The sequence below is a fragment of the Excalfactoria chinensis genome, chromosome 4 (assembly GCF_039878825.1).
Source record: "Excalfactoria chinensis isolate bCotChi1 chromosome 4, bCotChi1.hap2, whole genome shotgun sequence".
Taxonomy (NCBI): Eukaryota; Metazoa; Chordata; class Aves; order Galliformes; family Phasianidae; genus Excalfactoria; species Excalfactoria chinensis.
The window spans coordinates 51,439,499-51,465,975 of record NC_092828.1 but is presented as its reverse complement, the minus strand read 5'-3'; the positions used below and the strand labels follow the sequence as shown (position 1 = coordinate 51,465,975).

Below are 26,477 nucleotides of genomic sequence, written 5' to 3'. Positions count from 1 at the left end.
ATAATCTAAAACTGAAATTCGTGGTGTCCGTAGCTATTGAATTAGACTAGATTCTTCTATCTGTTCAGGCTGCTTTATGCTGTTGTAGTTGCTTGATGGAGCCCTGCAGGTGAAGGATCTAGCTGTCTTGGTTTCAGTTGGTCTACAGATGAGTCTTTTTCATGGTGTCTGATATGATGCTATGTTTTGGCTTTGGGAGAGGAACAGTGTTGATAACACACTGATTATTAGTTGTTGATAAGTGCTGCACATAGCCAAGGGTATTTCAGCTTCTCATATTATTCTGCCAGTGTGAGATGCTGAATGCGCACAAAGTGCTTAGAGGGGATAAAACCAGGACAGCTGACCTCAACTGTCCAAAAGGGGTGTTCCGTACCATATGGCATCTCTATATGCAGAAACACTACTTCTATGACATTAAGAGCCAAAGCTACTTAGTACTGACTTGGTACTTTATATTGACTTGATACTTTATATTGGTAATGTTTCTGTTAAAATATAATCTCTCAAAGACTAAAGTTTTTAACTAGCTGAAGTCTGTTTTAATTATTTTTCTAATTCACCATCTCTTCTGAGTAAATGAGATGACAGGTAAAATCCTGTGCTTGAGAAAATAATCATTTGGCATTTTTTGATAAAAAATATCTCCTTATTTCTTTCATTTTCAAAATTCTTTTTGTTGATATGGTATTAAATTTTTATTCCTTAAAGGTAGGGGGGAAAAAAAAAACTTCTCAAAAGTTAGGCTCATAAATTGTTTTGGAAAAATAGTTTCTAATATTGCGAAGCTCAACTAAGTTAAAAATGAAAAACAACGAATCTTTGGATTATTTACTTTTACTCCCTACCTAAAGGTAAATCTAGTAAGCTTAAGAAAACAACGTATTGGCAAACTTAGCTACTATGAATTAACTTTTGCTTATTGCTTGGTATCATTAAGTTTTATTAAGGCAGCTCATTCCACTGAGATTTGACCTTTGTTTTTCTTTTTAAAGTATCCATTTGCAATATGCATAGATGTCTATAAGAAGCTATTACTTAAATGCTCTGTATTGAATTCAATTCAGCACGGGCCTTTCTAGTAATATTGTAGAGAGATTTTTATCCTGGTCATGAAAGTTCAGAATATTTACATCCTAGTCTTGTATTTCGTGCAAGCTCCAAAAATAAATAAATAAGTGCAATTGTAAGCTGAAGTTGTGCCTCTGACTCCACTGACAGTTCCTGTTGCTGCAACGAATCTCCACCACATCCTCCAATTAGTGCAAAGTTATAAAACTCTAGACAGATGGGAAATTAATATTTATAGCAAAATACCCGCGGTTTTGATAAGTGGAATTGCTTAGAGCAACAGATGATGTTAACAGTTAAAATGTAGGGAAAGCAGCCTGTTCAGAAAAAGATGAAAGCTCGTGTGCATTCTGAAGCAGTAGGTCATCCAGTGATGGTCTTCCATGTGAGCATTTCTGTGTTTCTGTGAATTGGAACCATCTGTGACTAAGTGCTTAAAAAGCATTGTTTTCTACCAATCAAAATAAGTTAATATAGAAAAAAATATTTCTTGAAGGGGCCCTCAGACCCAATGAGTGTTTGCAAGATCCCCCTCTCGTTTCTCAGTTTCTGAAGGGTTTACAAAAGACCAGTGCCTCAACAAAGACCTGAGTAGGCCTGAAGTGCCTAGGTGCAGGGAGTGAGTTCACTGATGCTACTTTAAATCCAGAGTGATTTTCCTAACTTCAATGTTGTACTTACTGTGGGAATAAGTATTTTTCTGATATTGGATACTTGCACACATCTGAATCTAGTCTCCTCAAAAGTAATAGTTTGGGAGGGGTCAGTGCTTGATGTCAGAGGGAAGAACTGAGCCTAGAGCCTGTTCTTTGCCATCACTGCAGGTAGCTGCCCAACTGGCAGGTTGATTCTCTATAGAAAGCTGTTTCACTGGATGAAATTCCCTGCTTCCTAACATCCATAGCTTGGCATTATCCACATGGTTTTCTGTTTGTGGTTCTGTCTTATGCTGGTCTGCAGCTCAAATTTTTTAGTTCTGTTGTTTTCTCAAGGGAAAATTTCACAGTGGATGCACATAAATGCATGTGCACACCTATAGTGGAGCTGAACTGCAATAAAATAGTATTCCACAAAACAGACTGTGAATATCTTATTATGGTATGCTGAAAGACAGAAAAGAAAACAGATTGTTTCCAGGTAAATAAGCTTGTAGCTTTCTTTTGCATGTCTTTGTGTGATCAGTCCGAACTGCATACCCCGTATTTGGGAGCTTGGGGCAGTCGGAGAAATCTCACAGCAGGCTAATGCATGGGTGCAGGGATGCATAAGGAAACTGACAGGTTTCAGGGTTAGAGCTGAAAAAATGTTGGAAAAGAGCCCCCATGGAAATGTATTACATGAAACAAGTTCTTACCTGTGTAAGAAGTTTCCATGCATATCTCTTGCAGAGGCCAGAGCATTTCAGGGGAAAGCTGCATGTTCTCTATAAAGAAGTTGCATTTTAGAAGTTTTTCAGATACGATAGCAAAATATTCTCTCTGCTTGATATTCTGTTGACAATGAATATCCTATACAGTTCCTGTTGTTTTTAATGTCCTAATGTTGTTGTCTTAAGTTTTCATTGCATTATGCCACCGCTATCATTAATAGAATAAGACAGAAGCTGTTTCCTTTCTTCCTAGCTGCACAGGGAGAAGTGACTGTGCATTCCTGGACCTACAGGAACTGTTTGTCAAAGTCACTAAGAAGAAAAGGGGAATGTGATATTGATGCCTGCAGTGTAGGGAGGATGTTGAAGTGCATAAATGAGAGGAAAAAAATATTTTTCTTTAGAGACTGCAGAAAACTCTTGCTGTAGTATGTAAATATTTGTGGGAAAAGAACTATGACTAAGAAAGGTTTCCTTAGCAAAAAGTATACAAGGACCAAACTGGTCTGTTAAGGCAAACACATAAACTAGAAGCAATGCAACCTTGACAAGTTGTTGTTAGTGTTTGGGGCGTGGAAAGCCAAGTAAAGGTTTCTTTGCCACTATTTCTATCAGTATTTTCAGATAAGGGCAGGGTGTTTTATAAGAGGGTGTGCTCTTATAAATACATGCTAATCTTGCTTCATGTAGCCATAACTAAATGCAATTTTATGCTTTGTGATAAATTAGACCTAAGATTGAAAGAAAGGCATAGCAATTGGAAGGAATATAAAAATAAAAAGACTTTAGGTGTGGTTTTTTCTTTGGTTTTATGCTTAATGCAAAGGAATTATGTCTAATCTGAGGTCTGTGGTGGCTAGCATAAAAATTGATGAGCTTCTTTGCAGCAAGTTGGACATAAAGAAAAGTGTTCTTGTCATTGGAACAGTGAAATACTAGGGGAAATGAGCCTGTGGAAGTTGTAGTAACATTTTCAAGGTAGTTGACTTGTGCCTTGAGAAAGAAGGATGAGCTGGATGACCACCATGGTTTCTTCCCAGCCTTTTTGTTTGTTTGTTTCCTGAGAGACTTTACTGTGTAGTGTAGCTCTTCATTTCATCTTCAACTTTCTGAATCATTCTGTGTATCTTTGGCCGTCCTCAGCTATGTTTCTGGATCTTTCTCTGTCTTGTATAATCATTCCTGAGCATCAGACTCAAATGATATTCTACATGTTTTGATTTCAAGAAAAATTGTTAAAACACACTATCTTCTTTTTAGGTCCTCCAGGGAAAAGAGGTAAGCGGGGCAGAAGAGGAGAGACTGGTAAGTTTTCACCTTCCTAAGTTGCATTGCTGTTTGATGCCTGTGTGTTTTTAGGAAGAAGCATACCCAGCATGCATTCATTTTTTATTTTTACTGCCTTTTCTGCTCTGAATGAGAGCTCTAAAGCTTCTTCTGTAGAAATTTGTGACCCTTGGCATATACCTGGTGGCCTTCCAGATAGTTGTCTAGTCCCTAGTGTCCTTTCTTTGTGGTCATGTTTCGTAACACTTGGCATAGTACCATTGGCAATGTTACTGGTAATTGTCAAATCGTTCCAGTGTCTTCTGAGGTTAGCATAAATCAGAGTAACTCTGGTAGAAAGCAGTTGGAATACTGTAAGTCAGTGTTGCATTAGGCCTTACTGGATTGAGATGATGTTTTAGAAGGAAGGGATTAAGTTAAGGATGTTAGGGAAATAATGTGATAAATTGAGTACTCTGCATGAGAGACATTGCTGTTTACTAGAAAGAAGAAGCAAGTTAGTTGTCATGGAAATAAGAAAAAATATTGGATGGCTTGTTTTCCTGTATCAGGGAGCTTGCTGTTGAGATCTGAACGTTCATGTAGAGCTTGAAATTTCTTTTGAAACAACACTGTGGGATGCTGCATACCTCTTCCAGCTGACAATCATATCAATCAAATCTGTTGTTTACCTTGAAGGACTGAGCCTTCAGTGGAGGTGAATTTTCTAGAACTGATGCAGGAGAAAATGGACATTTCTAATTTCCTTGGTTGTCTTGTCTGCTCTGCTAATTAAGAAAGCATTCCAATCAACTTGATCTCCATAAATTCATTAGTATCTCTTCTTAACCTTGTAAACTGTCATTTATGGCTCTTTCTGTATTTTCCTGCACCAGAAAACTGAAAACAAGCCCTGCCAAAAGTTAATGTAAATCACCTTGATGTTTACGTTTGAGATTGGATTAATATTTACTTAGAGACAAATGCTATGCTACAGAAAGATATTCTGTGGTTAAAGACTCTCTTACAAATGTTCCTGGCAATTACTTTGCAGTATGCTTGTTTGTTCATTTTATGTCTCAAATAAACATACATTAAACTATTAACAAAGGAAATTGATCTCTCTCATTTAAAAACAGACCTGCACTTTAAAATGCTGTTTAAGAATATTTACCAGTACAAAGAAATTGCTTTAGTTACAGGGTAATAAAATTGCTTTGTTAAAAACAAAAGGCTATCAATATTAAAAGCAATCTCAAAGTACAGCTGCTGTGGTTTTATACTCCTCTTTTACTTAACTTTATTCAGAAATTAGAGAGAGGCATAAAAGCTAATGAAATGCCATTGGTTTGAGAGCTGCAGCTGCTCAGCTTAATAAGACTGAAATAGTAGATTTGATTTATAGCCCTTTGATAATGTTTCCAAGAACTGCTATATAAGAGTCTTTGAGTCTAAATAATTGAAAAAATGTGCAAATATCACTTCATGAAGTGTGACATTTTAACTGGGAACGTTTTATATGTGTGCCTTGAGAAAGGAAGGTGATGAAAAGAAAGTTCAGCACTGTCAGGTGGCCACTGAAACCTCCCCTTATAAGCAAAGTTAGAAGGCCTAAAGATGCTGGTGCATGTATGTCTTGACTAGATGCCAAGGGTACTTTGTGCAATTTTGCAGCCAAGCTGTGATGATGCCCAACTGTGTGGCTAGCTGAAAGTAGCGATGTGGTTACATTTGATTTGTGTGGAGTCTGACAAAACAAACCATAGTCCATGGCTGGTATTTTTGGCCTGGCGTAAAATTGCATGGAAATGGGTGGAGAAACAACTTTCATAAGATTGCATGACTATAGTTGAGGGATTGTCTTCTTTGGTAAGGTAAGAACATGCATTTGAGCATTAGCTATATTTACAAGTTGCAAAGCAGAACAAAAAAAAAAAAACTTGAATGGGAAAAGGTGTATGGTGTATCAGCAGCAATGCTGGCTTACAGTCCTGAGACCTTGTGTTTGGATTTGTACATTTGTGTCTGTCTTTAATAACTTCATAAGCTTACAATTCTTTTTTTGTCTGTCTTTTTTTCCCCTTCTCTTTTCCCATTCTCCCTCCCCACAGGACCTCCTGTAAGTACAGTGATACATTGTTGGGTCTTCCAGAATCAGGGAGAAATCGATGTTAGATCCTGTTTTGTTACCACCATGATAAACTGATCGTGTATCATCACGAGGGAATCTTGATATTTATATTTACACAGCATAAAAACTCGCTAATTATTTTGGAGCTGAATAATTTAATGAGAAGGTTCCTTAAGAAAATTATATCTAAAACTATAAAGCTTTACATTCAGTGCTCCAGATTGCAGTTTGGATCGCAATTCCATGTAAGTACATTACGTTCATTTTGCTTATGACTTGGTAACAAAAATTTTGTTACAGTATGAAAATGAGTATGCTATCTTAAGTCTAGACTCAATCACTGTCTTTTACTGGATAGTAACCTGGTTTGCCATTGTCACAAATGATTGGGATAAAAACTTGTTCTTTTGAAGTATATGGGCTTTTCTTTTTTCTTTGATACAGTATTTCCACAACGCTTACTTGTCCAGGTTATCTGTCTATTTTATCTTACATATTTGAAAATATTAAACTAGTATGTTGAATTTCTGCTATGTGAGCTACTGACTTAAGTGTGAGCTGCCTGTACTGGGCAGTGACTACTTACTTTGAAAGATTTTGACCATGTGCTCAGCAGTTCATAGTGGCAAATTGATTTAACAAGCCATCAATGAAGAACTAGGCTTAATATATAATGGTGCTGTTTATTTGAAAGAAATATTGGCTTCCTCAATTTCTTTTGCAGCCTTCCCACGAAACACAAAGAACAAACATAAATCATGATACAAATGATTTTCCTGTAGCAGTAATAGTGAGAGTTCACAATATGCTTCATTATTAATGTATTTGACTTCAACTATGTTTTAGTGTAGGCTCCCTTAAGGAAGAAAAAAAAAAAAGCCTGGTTTGTGGTAGTAATAATACAAACCTGGAATAGCTTAGAAGGCTGACCCATTATTAAGAAGAATCTCATTTATACTTAAGTCTCATATACAAAACTACCTTACAGAACTTCATCGTGCTGAAAGTCAGTAAGGGTTTAATTTTCTACAAGGCATTTAAGTAGGTGGTATCTTTTCCTAATTCACTTTTTGATTGACGCAATCTGGATGGGAGCAATTGTTGCAGACTCAGTTATTGTTTTCACCTGGGATATCGTGGCAATCCTTTCCATTTAAATTAGCAAATATTTGTGTATGCTGCATGGCATTCCATAGAATTTAGGTGTGTATCAGAAGATACTGCAGTGCTCTATTTGTATGTGATGACCGTGTCACGTATAATAATGGTCAAAGGCTGGGGCTTTCAAATATTTTTTTATGATCAGTTATAGCATTCTCAAATTTCTTCTTTGGCACCTATGTTCTAGTGGTAGCCTATATATCTGTTATCTTACTGACTAAGCTCTACAATGTTTTTTTCTAATAACTACATATTGCCCTTCAGTCTACCTATATGGATAATAGGATAATAATAGGAATAATAAAAGGGATTTCACTGAGCATCAAATATTCAGTAGCCTTTTGCTTAAAATATTTAAGTTAAAATACCTGACTTCCATTGCCAAATCATTTTTTTCACCACATAGTACCTATTTCATATTTGCTGGCATATAATATCTTCGCATAGCAAAAAGTAATGGACATGCAAATTTTAATTTGTCAGTAATGTACGCTGCGTGCTTTTTATGTCATATGTCACAGCTGTGTTGTTAATGTGTGTCATACCATTTCATCTCATTCAACCAGGGTCTACCAGGGCGAAATGGCTATCCGGTAACTCATCATATCTTGTATCACTCTAAAATCATGTTGCTGGTTTGTTGTTGTTCTTTCTCCCCCCCCCCCCCCCCCTTTTTTTTTTTTATTTGTTTGTTTGTTTGTTTGTTTTGCTTTACTGCTGTCAAAAGGACCCTTTTCCTGCTTCTCAGATGCCTCCAAAACATAAGACTTTTCTTTAAAAGGAAAAGGTTGAGAATTTTCAAAGAGGAAAAAAAAAACCCTCAGTGTTAACGATTCATAAAGGCAATGCATTACTTGTTTGATAATACATATTTTGTTGAGCATCTTCATTCTTGCATACAAAATTGTTTGTTGTTTTTTTTTTTTTTTAACTGTAATTAAAAAATTCTTTTACCAGGATATTGAGTCTCAATTTTCCATATTAGAAAGCTGTTCAGCTGGCATATGGAGCCTCTAAATCCTTTCTTTCGATATTGTCCTGCTTCTCTTGACCACCTCCTTCAATGCATTTTGAGCAGAATAAAATGCTATTACAGAGATCTTAACAGTTGGCTGCATAGTCTCTCACAGACTAATTTCACAATGATGTATGTACTTCTTCTGTCAGTTTCACTCATATCTTTGGGACTTATTGCCTGAGAATTGTAATATATGAAATAATGCATCTTTCTAAAATCTATTAACAATGTATTTATTTTCCTTCAAGTAATCAGGCAAGCTGAATGCAGTCTCCCAAACAATAACTCTCTGCCTATTGTCATGTGTTTACTAGAAACCAAGTGACAAAATGTGTTAGTGGCTACATTTTGAATACAGTACATACACAGAACATAGTGACTGTTCAGATAGAATACAGATCTTACCTGAAGCACTTGGTAGTCATAGTGTTGCATGGAGGGCCCTCCCAGAATGATACACCCATATAGTCCAATCGAATAATTTTTCAGCAACTTTAAAAAATGTTTTTGTTGGTAGATACACACTGCTTATGTACCTTGATAACCTGCAGGTTCTGGATCATTTGAATGCATTTCTTGGGGCATCTGCTGTAGTTGCAAAGTTTACTGAGAGATATTGAATGAAATATCACGTAGTGCGTATCTTTATAATTACAAGTAGTTGAAAGTCAGCTGGTGAGGAACTGAGCATTAGTATTAAGAAACCTGCTAGAATGTACTGAAACCATTAGGTTCAGAATGCACGTTCCAATGATACTTAGAGTGTTTAATCTGCATGCATGTGTGTGTTTAGAAGAAGATGATAGAGTGAAAAGCTTTACATAAAAAGCCCTTTCTTGCTCATCATCTAAAAGTGAGCTTTGTGTATTGAGATTTGAATTTAAAAGAATAAAAGACCCCCAGTGACAGAAAACCAGCCCTTAGGTTGGTGGAAATTAATGACCTTAAAACATCAACGTTATGTTGTGCAAAGCACAAAAGCCTCATAGATTTGACTTCTTGGCAAGTTTAGAAAGTGATTGAATGCATCAGTGGACTCTTACACATTTTGAAGGCTCTACAGGGACAATTTGAAAATATTGTTTTCATTAGTGCCTGAACACCCAGTGCTTTGTCCTGATCCAGCTATTTTCTTGAAGAGGCTTGCTGTGGGATCTGAAGACAATAGAGACTCAAAGGGATGTTACTGAAATGGCTGGTTTTAATAGCGGCATTGTTATGGGCAAATTTTAGTGTGAATGCTTTTCTCTGCATACATGTGGCCATCGATGCCTGCATATGCACATGTGTCTTCTTCAGCAGAGCTTAGCACCTAATGAGCACTTCTTTCCTACCTGAAGATGACTAGCTATAGAATTCTTGAGCACTGTCCTTGGCTGGCTGGTCAGATCTTTTCAGTTACAACCACATCTTCCTGCTTTGAAAGAGAAATATTTAACAGAGAGCCTGATGCACTTTAGAAGTACTTATACAGTCTTGTAGAGCTCTATGAAAAGACTATTCGTGACTAAAGTTTAATCTCTAGTCCTTTTTGACTTCCACAGAAATGTTATCACTTTAATCTTCATTAGATTTGCTAGGATATTCTATGAGGAGAGTGATGTGTACCTACCACATGGACCTGAAAAAGCTCTCTGCTGAATAAGACAAAATATAACCTTGTGGTTGCACAAAAGCTAGCAGCTGTTTTCTCCAAGCCTTAGGTTTTGAGTGTTTGCATTCGCTTTTAATTTCAAAGGTACCATAAGACATAATAATAGTAACATTAATAGGAATGTCAGTGAGAAATCTAGATTCCCTGAAAGATATGGTAACAAAAGTCAAGAAAATAAGCTGGACATGCCTCTAATATGTGACAGTTACTAAGGAGCTTATAAGACAGTGATGTATTGACTATGTAAGACATCACAAAACCTTTTAAAAGCCTGCAGTGGTATGGGTCCTTTTTTCCTCATTAAGGGCTTTGAACAATACATAGAGAAAGCAAATTCAGAGTTTTGATTTTTCTAACTTCAGTTTAAAATTGGAATAGACCATAATATATCCCTAAATTAAAGAGAACAACGGTATGTGTTAAATATTACAGAATGAGAAATGGGTTTCTTATAACCATTTCAATTAATAAATAATGCTGGAATTGCAACTAAAGTAAGTAAATTCAGCTGTTTGGGGATTGCAGTGAAGTGACTAAGTACACAAACCCCATGGTGTTCTGTGGAGGACAAAGAACATTGTGAGCTGTTAAAAGGATGCCTAAACTGATGGTTCTTCTCCTGTAACAGTAAAACAGAATCACTTTACCAGCCCTGAGATGCAGAACTTCGGAATTTCACCTATCACTTCATTTTTGGTTTTCCTAGTTCTTGAAATATTCAGTTAACTCTGATACAGGACAAGTAGAAAAATTAAATTATTCTTAGCCTGATATAATTCCTTCTAGCTTAGAAAGCGTCTTTAGCATTATGAGTCTGATTTTTGTACCTGCAAAGACAGTGTCTCAATATACCATAAACCAAGTGAGTATCCTGTTATGTAGAGAACTCCAGGTTGCTTTTAGGAGGTTCTAGTTTCTGTTTCTATATGACTAATGAGAAAGAAAATTCTAGGAAAAACAGAGAAGGGCTGTGAAAGGATTTGAATGTGAAGAAATAGGCTTTGGATGGAAGAATGTTAAAACCACTTTTGTGAGAAATCAGAAAGAGACTCTTTACTACTGCCTTGCTGTGTTGCTTTGTCCTTGTCAGTACTTTGTATTTCATTGTTTCTGCTGTTTCTCCAGGAAGAGAGAGATTGCAGCTGTGTGGACAGGTATGCACTAAGTCATAGAGAATCATGAACCCTTTATTCTTCCTTCCTCCGCTCTTGCTTTCATGTGTCTCTGATGCAATTATGCATAATACATTTCCTGGGCAGTTTGGTAAAGCATACCTTTGTGAAGGACAAAGCATTGAACTTTCATTCTTTATATTGTGTTCAGCAAACAGGCAAGGTTATGTTTGACAGCTCCTTTTTGTTTGCTTGCATGTGGATCAGCAGCAGGAAGCTTACACACATGGAAATACTACCTTGGAGGCTTTTCTACCTCCTGTGCATGTTATCAGGCAGCCCGCCTCCCAGAGGATCTTTCTTATTGAGGCATGAGGTATCAGGACTAAATCATATAGGAGCTGCCAATGATTGCAAGTATGGGGCATGGGTATGAAACATCAATAATTTGACTGTTACCCTGGGTTGGAACTGATTATTTTCTGTCTTGGAATTTCACAGGTTGATCCAGTCTACAGAATTAAGGGAATATCAATTCAGTTTGTGTTATAGCTATCTTGACTATTTAAAACTGTGACAAAGTACCTTCTAGTGTAAGAAATAGCGTATAATTGATGTATGAGGTTTTCTCATCACAGTGTCTCATGGGATGCCTGCTTTTCCAGTTTCTAACTTCTACATTAATGTTGCTAAAAAATTTCAAACAAATAAAACCAAACAAAATTTTGTATGGCAAGGCATACTTTCACTCGTTTGACAGATTGAATGTGCAAGTCTGCCAAAACAAGGCAATAGGCTTTGACTGGACTTTTTCTGTCAGTTCACGTGGATCTAGCAGCCTTTATTCTGCAATTTTTTAGTGTAAGTAAAAAAGTCAGTTTGAGAGCTTAACAGTTGTTAAGCTCAGCCTATGGCAGTGTAACCAATTTTACAATGAACATGGTATTTCAGGTAGCTGATCAGGGCTTTTCTTTGTTTGCAGTACATTATAAATGTCTAAGATCAAGCAGCTGCTATGTCAGTTCCTGAGCTTCCCCTTAGGATTTGATCTGGTGATCCAGTAGAAGTTTCTGTGTGTCTTTTACATCATTTCTTCTTCTCAACAGGTGTTTTTGTGGACTACCTTTTATTTCTGGTCTTAAAAACATATGCCAGCAAAACTTTTGCAATAAATTCCTATTTGGTAGGGGGGAAATATATATATATATATATATATATATATATATATATATATATATATAAAAAATTTCAGAGTATTTCTTTATTCTAAATTCACAGAAAATTTAAAACATCTGAAATTCAAAGAGCTTATCTCAGTTCTATGTATTGTATCTTCCTTTTTAGCCTGACAGAAGTGATTGGCTTGGGAAACATGACGTTTTCAGGGGACCCATCTGCCTGTATGGCATTTTTTAGGTGTTAGCATGTCACGAGAATTGAGAACGATGGCACTAGAATACTATGGGCTGGAGAGAATTATTATAGAGTTCAAAATTAACATTAGTTTGAATCTAAATATTGTAATTTCATATATCCATCAGATAAGTACAGGATTATTGCTGATGGAAGATACATGTAATTTAACATTTCTTTTTAAAATGTCTTTTTAAAGTATTTTCTTTCACAGCTTTTAAAATTACCCTCACTTCCATAATTAACTTCATGTAGATAGGGAGAAGAATTAAACTTGTCACTCACTTAGCAGCAATTATAGCTTGGATCTCTGGTCTACTTTACTGACATTAGTTTAGCAGCTAAGCAGGTGGCATGCAGAAGGTTTTGATTAGGATTTTCGTGTCCATGCTTTGGCATACATAATTAATGTTTGAACTGTACCTAACATTATTCATACTTGCCCTTCTTTGGGAATCCCACTTGAAATTTCCCAGTCATTTCCTTTCAACACACACTGCAAATCTCCAGTGTAATGGAAATAGCTTTTCTTAAGAAATAAACTACCTCTGAGCAAAATTATGTGTTCCAAATGTTTTCCCAACATATGCATGGATAGGAATTGTAGCTCTGGGCTTCATTTCTTAAACTGTAGCTGTGAGAATTGTGTACAGGTTATACAGTGAATACCCAGGGATAGTTAAAGGTGCTGCTTACAACTTGCCTGAGCTGTTTGATTTCTCACCAGTTTTGAGATTTGAAGGAGATGTAAAATCACTGTCCTTAGAAAGCTGATTGAAGAACTTTCTCCCCACTGGAAAATAAAATGTTTTTTCAAATACCTACAGTGGGTTACATGCTGATTAGCATCATCCAGTAATTATACCAGAAATAGTCAGGGCTGTAACGTTAGTGTTTAGGTGGTAGAACAAAGCCTTTCTTTGTTCATGGTGATCTGCTGGTGTGGACACATCTTGGCTCTCGCATTGCTAGGATGTTGTTTGGTCTGCCTCTGTTTTCCTTTATGACGAGACAAATTCTCAGCTACGTCTGTGCATACCAAACTCGGGATTAGTTAAAGCAGTCACATTTCTGAAAGCAAACACGCTTGTCTAGTAGGAAAGATTTATACAAGCAGTGTGGAATGTCTACTGGAGGTTTTTTCCATGACTGTAGTATGCAGATCATAAATCACCCTCACAAAATTGTGGAGTTTTTTCTTTTGTTTTTTCTTAAGGTAAACCAAATAATGTTAATGAAAATAGTATTTAGATCTGCACAGTACTGAATCTAGCAGAAGATTGTTGTAGAAGGTCTATTAGAAGATCAGTGTAGATATCCCTGTTTGATGCAAGGGAGTTGGACTAGATGACCTTCGAGGGCCCCTTCTAACTCAAACAATTCTATGGTCATTAGGAACTCCATTGGTTTTATTGGTACAGATCTGTTGCAACTGTTCCTGTTTTAACGGAGAGAAATTTAAACATTTTCTTCTTTGCTTTGCAAGAAGAGCTCAAAGAAGAACAATCAGGACATGTGAGCACTCATGTTGAAAGGAATATTAAGTTTTTAATGTAGAATTTTGTTGTTTGGGGGATATTCGTACCAATATCAACTGCTGTTTACTTATGATTGGTGAGGCTGGAATTCTTAGTGAGTTGAAGTTGTAGGGGAACTGCTAGGTCATGGCTTGAAGTGGTGATTGAGCACCTGGTAAAGGGGTGGGGCTGGTCCAGAAAGCACAGGCAGATTGTTTGCACCTGTGCTCCCCAGCTGACCAGAAGGGGTGGATTCAGAGTAGAGGCACCTGGACTCATTTAAGGACCAGTCACTGAAGGGGAGAGTGTCTCTTGTATCTAGGTTGCTTTCTGGGAGGTAGCATTAGGCACCCACAGATTCTTCTTTCACTGGGTGGGTGAGTTCAATAGTTCTTCCTGTATATGACTATTGGTTTACCTGTGAATTCTAGTGGAAATGTGAAGCCGTGGCTTGAAACAGTGATGGAGCACCTGGTGGGAAGGTAAGGGCCCACCCAGGGGAACTCAGGTGCATACAACATACCTGAGTGACTGGAAGGGGTGAAGACAAGATCCACCCCTTCCCAAACCTCATTTAAAGGTTGGCTACAGAGGCAAGGATATTTTGTTGAATATCCCTATGTACCTGAGGCCTCCTGAAGGTAAGCAGCTTTTTCCTTTGTTTCTGTGCCTGCTGCTGTTGTGTTTGAGTAAATCCTCACTTGCTGCAACCTGGGACCTTGCTGCTCTGCTGTCATTGTTGTGTTTTCCATCGTATTACAGGGAGGCAAAATGAAATTGGGATCTTTGTATGGGAGACAAAGGATGTGCTCTGTTTCTCAGTACATAGATTTTTGTGACTGTAATGCAGTGTAAAGTTCAAATTTAAAGTGATGGTCCATCCTGTTGATTGTTATTTGATTTGTGTATAGAGTTTTTGGCCTATACTATTTGAAGTCATTTCAGTTTGCTACTTGCAGTTTGTTTTTGAGATCTTTGCTAATGATGGTGCAGTCTTCCATAGGTGCTTGTGAAGGAAAGTGCCAAAACAGCAAGAGCGAATTTGCAGCAGTTCGGCAACTGTTGTAGTGCATAAAATCCTTGTGAGTGAGGTTTCTGTTTTTCATTCAGGTAGTCTGCCTTTATCAGCTATCCTTCAGTATATTTCCGCTCTGGGAATGATCTCAATGTTTCCACTTCCAGCTGTGGGAATCAATTATCCTTACTTTTTGTCCATTCTGTGAGTGGTAGGATGATCTCTTATTTTAGCTCTCTGCCCTTGAATTGTGGAAAACGTGATCTGGTATTATCATCACATACAAGTTGTTTCTTTGTAAATGGGATTGGAAAGAAATTATTTTTTGTTCTTCATGCTGCCACCAGCTTCTGCAAGAGTTCTTTTATGAATCTGAAATCCAGTTATCTCAATAAAAAGTAATGAAAATGTGTATTCAGATGTGTTCACGTGGGTTCCCAAAACTTAAAATAATCTAAAGATAAGAAAAAAATGGAATGATGAAATTAGAATAATGAAATTGATAAATGTTTTAGGATTATAGAAGTTGCTTCACTAAATGATATTCTTGTTTTCAATTCATTTGTTCAGCTCTGATAAGCTTCAATTTCAGTTGCATAATTTGACTGAAATTAGGTAAGAAGGATTTGCATGATTTGCTGGAGTATGAGCTAAAAAGGCATAGGTATGAGATACTTGAATTTGCAGGTTTTCTTGGCTTGGGGGTGTGTAGCAGAAATATTAAATCATGGCCTGAATGAGTGATTGAGTGCCTGGTGGAAGGCAGGGCCAACCCAGGGGAGCTCAGGTGCATGCGTTGTACCTGAGTGACCAGAACAGGTGGAGCCACAATCCGCCCCTTCCCAGACCACATTTAAGGGCTGGCAGTGGAGGCAAGGGTATCTTGTTGGAGCTCCCTGTCTCCTGGAGGGCTTTGCAGAGGTCAGCAATTGTTCTTTTTTTTCTGCACTTGTGGTTGGACTTGTTTGAATTTGTTGCAGCCTAGTACTGTGTCACTCCACTATTATTGTTGTACTTTCTATCACGTTATAGCATTGCAGGGTGGGTAGCACATGTTCTATGTTGATGTGTTTTCTGGCTTAAGTGTTTTGTTGACTAATTTAGTTTATTTTTGGTTTGGATAGTAGTTGTTGAGAAATACAGAAGTATTTTCTACCTGTGTGAGACTTTGGTACTGCTCTGAGTTGAAAGGCACTTTTAAGTAGGAATATCTGTTTGTTTCTAAATGGGGAAGCTGCAAAAAGCAAATATATGAGTATGGAAAAACTTAATAGAATGCCTGAAAATCTTAAAGGGGTAAACAGCCACCAACTTGATTGAAAGTTTTAGTGGAGATGCACACTTGTTCTCTAATGTCCAAAAATATTCCAGAAACACATGGAAGAAATTTGTAGGAAGAAAAAAATTGGCAAGAAGTTTAGAAGATGGGCCAGTATGTTTTCACCTATAAAAAGGAGCAGAACTGCAGAACTAGTCTGAAGCAGCATATTGCTGCTGGATCTCCCAATTAAAATGACAGAATCATTCTGGTATCCCTTGAGTAGCCTCTTATCAAGCCAACTAGAAGCAAACCAAAAATCATTTTAAGTAAACCATATAGCTGGTGAATGTGTGGCCCAGTTTTTCATGGCTGCTTTACTGAGTTATTCTCAATTGGACTTCTTTTCATCCTTCTAACTCTTCTTTTTTTTTTTTTTTTTTTTTCCCTTTCCAAACAGTGTGGTCTGTAGATTTCTTTCTCAACCATTTTGGCAGCCAATATGGCGTTGTATCTACATTATGTTTCTCCCAATGAGTTTTTTTTTTTTTATTATTATTTATAATGCTCAGAATTTTTTCCCTCCAACTCCTTTGATGCTTGCTCTTGAATGAGATATTGAAAAGCAAAGCTCCTTGAGTTTTCCCAATAACTTAGTGTAAAAATTCTGGTACCAATCGAAAGGTTATTGTATCTCAAATGTTATCTCATTATTGTCTCATGAGCTCTATGTCATGGAAATAAAGTCATTAGGACTGTGTGAGGTCAGCGGGACAGGACAGTAAGGTAACAAATTAGCTTTCCAGTTAATTATTTTAACTAGTAAAAGTCCAAATTTGCAAATAAAAATGTTGTGTGAATGTCTAAGCACTTTCTTTATCTTATTATGATTAATGATATTGGCACAGTAGTAATGATTACTTCTAGAAGCCGGTTTTGGTACTGACTGTGGTAAGATCTATTGGAAAACTTTACTACAAATTCTAGAAATAATCCTTTTCTTAAGGTATACTTTTTTCATTGCTATATGCCCTTTTTGTAAAATTGGGGAGATAAAACTGTTCATCATCATGTACTTCATGGGAAACGCTTCAGGTGGAAAGAATGGAAAAGGTAGGATGCTGAATTCTGCTTTATTTCATAAAACGGAATAATCTTTCTAAGTGTGTTCCGCAAGTTTTTCCATCGTGTTCTATGTTTTCAGAGGATTTATGGGTTACAAGTTATTCTGGAGGGGATAGAGTTGAATACAGCCCAACCAACTGTTAAGGAATGGCTTGGGTTGTAGTATATTTAAAACAATCGTAGTGGTTTTACACTAGCGGAATGTATATTTTTGCCTTTTAAGTCTAGTTAGGTACATGACAGAAGTATAGAGCACAAGTTAATGTGCCTGCTGTTGTGTTTTGTTAATCTTCCAAAGGTGATTTCACTGAAGGAAGGTTTAAAAAAAAAAAAAAAAAAGCCTATGAAGGTTGTGTTTCTGTGGTATTGTATTACATGCCAGGAAACTGTGTTTTTTCTTAAAGGGCCTCAATTTCCTGGAAATAAGATTTGTAGAAACCAAAGAAGAGATTCACTAAAAGAACTGAAATGGATTTTTTTTCTTTTATTTTGTAAAGTCATCAAAACAGTAGCAAGGCATGTTCTTCTTTACTCAGCCTTCAGCGACAAAGTAGACTTACGTCCATGGTGATGTGAGGGGACAGAAGAGAGGGATTCTTTAGAATTATTCCAGAAGAACAAAAATCTAATTCATCAAAGTCATCGTGCCACAGCTGTTAAAACAATTGATGTTCTCCTGAATGCCAGCCAGCTAATTTTTGAGAAGTGGTATTTTTCAGTTTATTGTTTTCTCATCAACATGGCACTAACCACATCTAATATATTCACAGTGTCACTGGCATTGATGAATTAGCCATGTGCTTTCTATCTGTGGATACAGGAGTTTCAGTTTCTTTGAGAGAAACAAGAATTATTGGGTCAACAGTAGGACACTTCAGTTCTGTATGCATGTTCCTAGTGTTCAATTACCTGCTAAGCAATGCTGGAATTCAGTAGCATAATGAAGTTTGTTTGTTTTTTATGGTTATGTATAGTTCTGCAACCTTTTACAAGATTTGTTTTGTATGGATAGATGAAGCATATGAAACACAATTTTTGATACTGAGCATTTTTAACAGTGTGCGCTTAGTGTGCCTTAATAAATGGAATAATGTCTGCCTATGGTCTTTTAGAAAAGTCCAATCCAGTTTAGGTCTGCTCAGTTTCCTTGTGCATTTTTACATATAGATTTCAGCAGGAAGAGCACTCATATCATTCAGATACTCAAAAATGCATCTGCGCTGCAAGAAACTGCTTGTCACATTTCCTGCATCCACTATGAGAAATGAACAGAATCTCAGCAATTACTTTTCAGCTGTGAAATGTGCTTTTGAGAAGTGACTATAATTTTTCTTGCATAGAACTCTTTGTACTCTCATATTGTTACCATATGTGGTGCTTTTTTTTGCAGTTCAGCCATTCTGTGAATAGCCCAACACTGAATGGTTTTGCTTTCTCCAAACCACTGACCAGGCCATTTTAAAACTGCAAAGAAGCTCTTACTGTGTTCAAACTTCATGCTGGACTCTGGGCCTTGTAATCTGGATTGATATTGCTCCAACAAAAAGTTCTGGAGACTGGGCTTTGTATTTCTGGTGTATTCTGGAATCTTTAAAACTGCTCATCTTCCATCTTCTGCTACTGATGATTTCTGGTGTCTAATTTAGGCTAATCTAGTCATTAGAGCAACTTCACGGAATCCACTTCTTTAAATCACATTATTTGTTTTGTGAAATTCAAAGGCAATTATGAAAACAAGGAAACATTTTATTTCCAGTAGCAAGAAGAGCAAAATGTGAGATTTCTGTCCATTTTGCTTTGCGGCTTACTGTTAGCATAGACTTATTGTTTTATATATGTATGCTGTATTTCTCTGTATTGAAGATATAACACAGGACAGGTGGTTTGAAATATAAATTGGAATAAATTTTCATTGCCATCATGTTTATGAACTAAAATCCTCGTGTTGATAGGAGCTGCATGGGGGAGCTTTTCTGGCTGATGGAAATATGGTTGGGAACCTTATTGGTGGTGCTGCATTCAGCTGTTATTGGGACCTTTTTACTGGGTCTGTTACGTGCTAGCAGGGTATGTTTTTAGTTCCTTGGTGGTTCGATAAAGGCAATTTTGTTGAAGTTCTTGATGGGAGAATTAATGTGGCATACAACAGCATGGAAAATTCCTGAAAATACAGGGTTAGTCTTTAAGGGTTCAAGAATGCGTTTTTGTTGTCTTGTTTATTTCATTGGAAAAAAATTCTTAAAAAGAAAAAACAAACAAAATACAAAAAAACCAAGTGTGCTCTTTTGCAGAGTTCAATTCACATCTTGGTATTTTTCTATCTGGAGAAAAAAGGTGCTTTTTTCTAAAAGCTGAAAGGGAGGTTCTAACAGTTGATAGGAAGCCTGTAAGTTGCTGGACAAGATGATCAAGCAGCCTGACAGTGCTATTGTAACACAATATTTACAGTAATTATATTATAATGAATAACAGACTACTTTTAAATCATCCATACTATAAAGAAATTCCTGCTTTAGAACATATTGACTTATCTTACTATCTCCAGGTGGTCATCTATCTCGCTAAATGTTATGTCTCAGATTGTCGCTAATACAAACTGCTTGAGGGAAAGTTTCAGGAAATTCTGTAATGAATTTCTCTGAAATAGCCTTTTAGTGCTCTTATGTGTCAGTAATTTGGGGGATTTAGGCAGAAGTCTCATTACTGTTCTTCTCACAGTGATGTTTCTTTCTTCTTAAATCATTTTGATTTATCAGTAGTCTCCTGATTGCTGGTCAGAGAGATTTGTTGCAGGTTGATTTAATGCACTTTTTCTCTCAGGACTGTAACAAGTGAAGTCTGTACCTGGTCATTTCACTGATGCTGCTCTTAACAGCATTGAGAAAGAACTTATGTCTCATCAGTGGGAAAAACTTAGCTGAAAAGCTTATCCTACTCATCAGCCACATAAGCTCTAAAATAGAGTTTCATTGAAGAGAAGTCTCATCAGGCTTCCTAGGGAATTATACTGCAGTACCTAATTAAAATCAGCTTTGCTAAACCTGTAACTAACCAAAGCAGGGGGGAAAAGCAGTGGAGATCTATCATTTATAATGGTATGATGAGGAAATCTGACATTCTTGAAGTAAAATATGACACACTGCCTTTTCAGATTGCCTATTTGGCCGTACCTGGATCTGGGCATTAGCTCTAAACCTGCTTAGACACCAATTGATTTTCTTCTCATATAGATGATCTTAATCTCACTCATACGCAACAACTGAGCTGCAGCTCATACAGTAGCTGCATCGCTCAGTTCTATCTTCTAAGTCCTTCATACATCTTTATGTAGGAGATTTCAGGCAGCTGCAAGTAGCAAGTTCACAACTGAACTTGCTGTAGACTATTTAGAAATGTGGAGTGTAAATGTGAAATAATTCAGTCATCGGGATAAGAGCTTCTGAATTCAGAAATGCTACTATGGTATTCAGAAGCAGTTATATTCTAAATCTATCAAATATGTGATCTAAAAGACAATTTCTAAAAATCCAGTATTGTCTACACAAGGAAAAATAATTGTTTCTAAAATACTTGATTTCTCATAAAATAGGAAAAACAATGAAATATCAATGCTTGAGTGGTGGTTATAGATTTGGAGATAACTGGCCCATTTTAATTTAGATTTGCACAAAATTATAGAACTGGGCAAATTTGCAGTGTCAAAACACTACTTCATTCCTTCCACAGGATATGTTTGTTGTGTATTTGCATGCTTGCATTGATGATTAACTTATCAAAGTTGCTGAACCGCTAATATATGCGGATCCATTTTATTATTAAAATGAAAAAAATAAAGGATTATCTGCAGTTCATAAAGAAGAAATGTGTTTAATTTAGTATGCTTATTCTGATTCACAATTAAGTCATCTCATGAGTATTCCTTTAAATAGAAGGATCACTTAAGGACAAGTAGAGAAAGGAAAACTAAGAAGATATTCTAAGTCTTCCTCCCTGTTTTTCTCCTGAAAGAGTATTTGATTGCATAATAGTTTTCAGTATCTAAGATTGTCACATTCATAATGTTCTAAAGAAACAAATGTAGTAAATCTGCTTAAAGTCAGAATGCTGCCCATCTTTTTTGATCGCAATCATCTGAAAGTTTCTGGTGCATTTGCTGATGCTTACAGTTTCTCAGCCCCTTAAAATGCATGCTTCCAGAACAGCCTAAGTAGAAAACAACTATGTTTGTGTAGTATTAAAAATCTGACTAAAAGTATGTATCTTTTGGGATGCATTGCATTTTACATATTCTTGAGTACAGGTTACTTTTCATGATGAGAAAGCTAAATGACACTTATTCTCATTCTTCCCGTGTGTTGTCCCTCTCAATGTTAGGGTTATTAGATAAGATTTTAATGTTAAGGGAAGAGCTGGGTATTCTTTAGGGAAAATTACAGTAGAAGTGTCTTTGCTTTTGAGGATCTGTGAAAATAAGTAATTTCATAACCTGTAATGGCATATATTTTAGAAAAAGGGTAGTGGAAGCCTGAAAATGATATCTATAGATCTACCTCCTGTAGTACCTTTCTAAGTAAACAAATAGCTGATGTCTGTGTCTGTTGCATAAATCTACTTGTCTCCTTCTCTAGTGTTATATTGTCTAATTTTATTTTTTTTTTTTAGTGTTCTGTAAGAATTGTGTAACAGAAGTTCGTGCTTTTTTTGTTTCATTTTTAAAAGAAGTGACATGTTAACCTATAGCAGCAGTTAATAGTGAACAAAGCAGGAAGCAATTCGAACAGTATGCAGCTCAGGAGACAAGTCAAAACCAGACTGTAGTTCTTGGCATTTATTTCAAAACAAATGAAGTTGCCATTGAGTGTTCCTTGAGACTTCTATTACAATCATATCATAAATTTCAATAAGTATTGTTATATGAAGGATTTGACAGTGCATCCTGAAGTAGTTTCGTGCACTGCTTCAGCAGAGCTGTCTCACCTACCTTGGATCAGCTGAGAGAATTCAGACTGTTCCAATCTTCAGAAAAATGGTTTTCTTTTTTTCCCTCAATTGAGAAAAGAAGGAAACTTTAATGTTTGTTCAGTTAAAAAAAAGAAATAGCGCTTTTTCAAAATGGCCATAATATTCAGTTTCACAGTAACGACCTTTTATGTTCACAGATTTTTTCCTCCTGTAGAGCAATATGTCTCAAGCAATTTTCTCACTCCTCTATCCTATAGAGGAAATCCCGGAAGGCTTTGCCAAATTAGACAGCAAGAAGTCCTAATACAAATGGAATGAGAAGGGTTGAAAGCCTATCATTTTCAGTTGTGAGCAGGTGCTTCCTTTAAGTCTCCTGGAAATTTCTGATATCTTTTTTTCCTAAGACTCTTTGAGATAGATCTGCACCTGAATTATTGGACTATATGTACTATGGATAAAGAGCAGGCAATAAAACTAACAGTAGCTAAAATGTTCATCACTGTTAAGAGTGTATAAGTAGAACATGTTTTCTTTTCTACAGTAAAGAAAGCAGTGCCTATTTGCAAAATACAAGCAGTGTTTCAGCTACAAAAGATTTTAACTTCTTTAAACCATCAGTTTGACCTACATAATGAATTTTCCTTCTACAAGTACTTGTAGAAGGAAAGCCATTACTTTATTCATCTGTCATAAAAAAAAAATAATCAAATCTTTTGGGCTAAGCTTGCTGGAGACCAAATTGTTAAACTTAGCTTCTGGCCCCTTTGGGGATCTTTATATACTCACCATGAACTTACTGCTGAGTTTCCGCTGTTAATGTCTTTAGTTAGCTTTCTAGAAGTAAATGTATTCACAGCCAGAGCTCAGCTTAGTCTTCAGTTTTGCACCTGCAGCAGACAGTGTGTTTAAATGCTACTAGATAGAAGTTCTGTTATAGAGTGCTAGAAAAATCTGGGAAAGCTAATAATTTGTAGGTTGGCCTTGATTGTTGGGATGTAGAGGAATACAATTAGAAATTTGTTAAATAGCTTTGAGAAAACTAGTGTTTTGTGCGTGCTTGTGTGCTACAAGTATGGGATCAAGAGCTTCTGAGGAAGAATGCTAATAAAAACTGTCCTGATAATATACTGTGGTGTTGCTTTCTATATCAGATATTAGGAAAGAACTGATTTTAAAAAAAGAAAACTTGAAAGATTTTGTAGGTTTTCTTTCCCAGGACCTCAGAACATAACAAAAATAGTCATTATACAGATAAAGAAGATACTGGTAACCTGCTTCACATTCTCAGCACATCATCTAATCTGTAACATGAAAGTAAATCCCAGAAAAAGCTGGAGGTTATATTCCTGTAGGGCTATCCAGACACAGCAACTTGTTATTGGAACTGAGGGTAGGTTAGTCCACAGGCTTCTTGGGAAGCTAATAATGCAGCAAAAATAATGAGTTTCACGAACTGTGCATTCAGTTGATGTCCTTTTTCCTTGTATGTGTCTGGTGTTTCTACTACAGCCCATGATTTAGGTTGTATTTCTAGGCTAAAATATAGGAGGAAATCCTCAGCACCTTAGTGAACTGCAGGAGTTGATTAAACAAATTTATTACAATATTAATTCAAATGTATTAGTTACAAGATTTTAAACATTTTCTCTTTTCATCTGGCAACCATGTAATTGTGAGAAGACTATTCCATTTTTTTCAGTCCAAAAGGAAGTGCACAGACCAGATGCATTATTTCATACGTTTGGTTATGTTGTACCACACTGATTTTCCAACTTAACTCCTTCACTGCATGCTGAACACCAGCTGTCGTCTGGCTACTTTGCATCAGGCTGTCCTAGATCTGCTCTGTTGGTTATTTTCTGTGCCCTGATTCTCAATCTATTGCATTTATTTCTTTTATTTATTGCTGCCATAGTTAGTCATCTTCTAAAGCCTGTGGTATTCCTTAAGTCTGTATGTTTTTCTCAACTTCAGTATTCCACTGATTTTAACTGTTCAATTTTGTTTTGGCTTTTGATTATCCTAGGGTCCGATTGGTATGGATGGAAAGCTGGTAGGTGATTTGTTCAAAAACAGTGTAATTTAGGTCTTGTGCATATTCAGTCTCTGCTTTTTGAATTTCTCATGCTGAAATGTATATTAATCACATATTGTCTTACTTTGGTGTTATTTCAGTCTCTGTACTATAGACTTCAAGGGTGCCAATAAGCCCCTTCAGTCTTCTGCATCTATCCAAGCTGATACACTCCTCCTATTCTCTGATCATTTTCTATCTGGATTAGGCTGTAGGACAGCTGTTCCTAATTCAGGTGCTTTGTCCAGAGGATGTCCCCAAAGTGTAGTGAGGTGGTGCCTCTGATATGGCATGGTGTTACTTCTGGCAATGCATCCATGGCTCTTGGGATTCCTCTTTCTGCAGGCTTTTCCTTCTTGCATTTTTATTTCTCTGCCTGGATTTTGTTGGCTGATTACATCTGAACAGTCCCATGTATCTGTATGCTATCCTAGACATTCTTTAAGAAGGCACTCTTCGAAGTTACTTTATTCAAGGCATTCTGATCAACTGCCAACACCTTCTTATGTATGAGTTTCTGCCATTCTCTCTTTCTCTGTTTCGAGAACCACTTTATTCTTTGCTACCTCAAACACATCTTTTGTCCTTTCACTTACCAAAAACCCCTTTTCTTTACAAGCTCAATTTGTTAACCTGAAACATCAGCTTCCATTTTCTTAAGAATTTTTCCTATGCTCCTGAGCTTTCTTTCTATTGCAGAGTAACGCTTTTGTGATGCTTGCTGCTTCCAGTCAATAAACATCCTTTAATTTTCTCTTCTAGCAGATTAATAGCTTACCTGTTGATTCCATCTTGACTTGTCTAGACTGTATATCTTTACCTTCCTCTTTTCATGTCCACAGTTGTTAGGTTAAATTGTATGGAAGTTGATTAGCAACCAGCTGTACAAGTCTTTCAGTCAAAGTAAATAGAATTGGCTGCCAAACTTAGCCCCTTTTTTTCCTGCTAAATAACATATTAAGTTGGTGAATGGAAATACAGAAAGGAAAAGTCTTCTGAAGTCTTTGCCAAAAACATGTTAGATTATGCAGCTACACATACCATAAGAATGCAGATTAACTGCATCAATGCACCAGGTAAGTTAATAGTGTTGGGACTGCTCTGTAAGTGCATCCTGAGAACAGACTGTAGAGAGACACAGCATGCTAAATGAAACAAACTAAGAACAACAAATGAAACCTCATTAAACTTTCCAACCCAAGCTGAAGCATATGAGCATCTGCTGTCTAGAGATGTCTGTGTCTGTTTTGGAATTACAGCTGGAGGTTGCCAGTTTTAGGTGCTTTCAGGTGTTGTCTTGCTTGCTGCTGACTTCTTCCTGATAATTCCAGTCACAAATTCAAGCAAAATAACATATTACTTTTTTTTTGTTTGTTTCAGATAGTTGAGAATCATAGAGTCATAAGGTTGGAAAGGACCTACATTCAGGTTCTTTCAGAGTAGGTGATCTTTTCTGTGCATCCCTGGCTTGTGTTTACATTATTAACAAGATAACTTTGTTAGACTTGAAGGGATGCATCTATGGGAGGGCAAGAGGGTTCATTCTTATTCTGTGCTCTACTCAGAGCAATCGCTTAAAACAATAATGCTGAAAAGCAGTAGCAACCCGGATAGGTTTTCAAAATCTGATCTGATTCTAGAGAGTAGACCAAGGCTACTTTCAGAGCATGGGTCTAAGCAAAGCTGATATGGCAATTCTTGACATCCAGTTAATATGGAGATTTATAAGGTCTTTTGCTGAGGAAGATTATACTTCAGTTGTCAAAGAAATGAAAACTAAATAAATCATGTTACACTGATTTATAATATATAAGGCCAAACTCTACTATGAACTGGATTAATACAAATCCTGCTCACCTTCATGGAGATCTAAAACAATCTTCACCCATGTATGTTCCATATATTCCCCTTTCAGTGTTCAATTGATGTCTGAATTTTACACTAAATAACATAAGAATAAAGGATAATTCATAAATATTTTTAAAATAGAGTAATGCTGGCTTGGTGACTTTTCAGTCTTTGAGAGTGTTTTCACCCATTTTTGTTTTTATTCTAATTTAAGATAAATAGCTAAAACATTTTAATCCACAAGCAGTGTGCATTAGGACTAATTCATGTAATACTGAGTCAGAGTGATCTCAGTAATCTTGGAGCCCTCCTGGGAGCACAAACATATTAACTGAGCTTCCTCTAAAGAAGTATAATGCTAGATCATAATCGAAAGTTGTTGCTTTGTTGTTTTTTTGTGTTTTGTTTTTTTTTTCCACAATGTACAAAGATAAGAAAAGGCAAAATGAACTCCCCTTCTTTGTCTCCCAGCTGTCAAGCTTC

At 36.5% G+C, this 26,477-nt stretch overlaps 1 protein-coding gene across 1 annotated transcript in view; it reads left to right on the top strand.

Moving 5' to 3' along the window:
- Nucleotides 1–26,477, top strand: part of COL25A1 (collagen type XXV alpha 1 chain) — a 279,646-nt gene that overhangs the window by 133,151 nt on the left and 120,018 nt on the right. Inside the window, exons 3-4 of the mRNA XM_072335135.1 lie at nucleotides 3,701–3,745; nucleotides 5,818–5,825. Coding sequence (XP_072191236.1) covers nucleotides 3,701–3,745; nucleotides 5,818–5,825 — 53 coding nt within the window. The remainder of the gene's footprint in view (nucleotides 1–3,700; nucleotides 3,746–5,817; nucleotides 5,826–26,477) is intronic.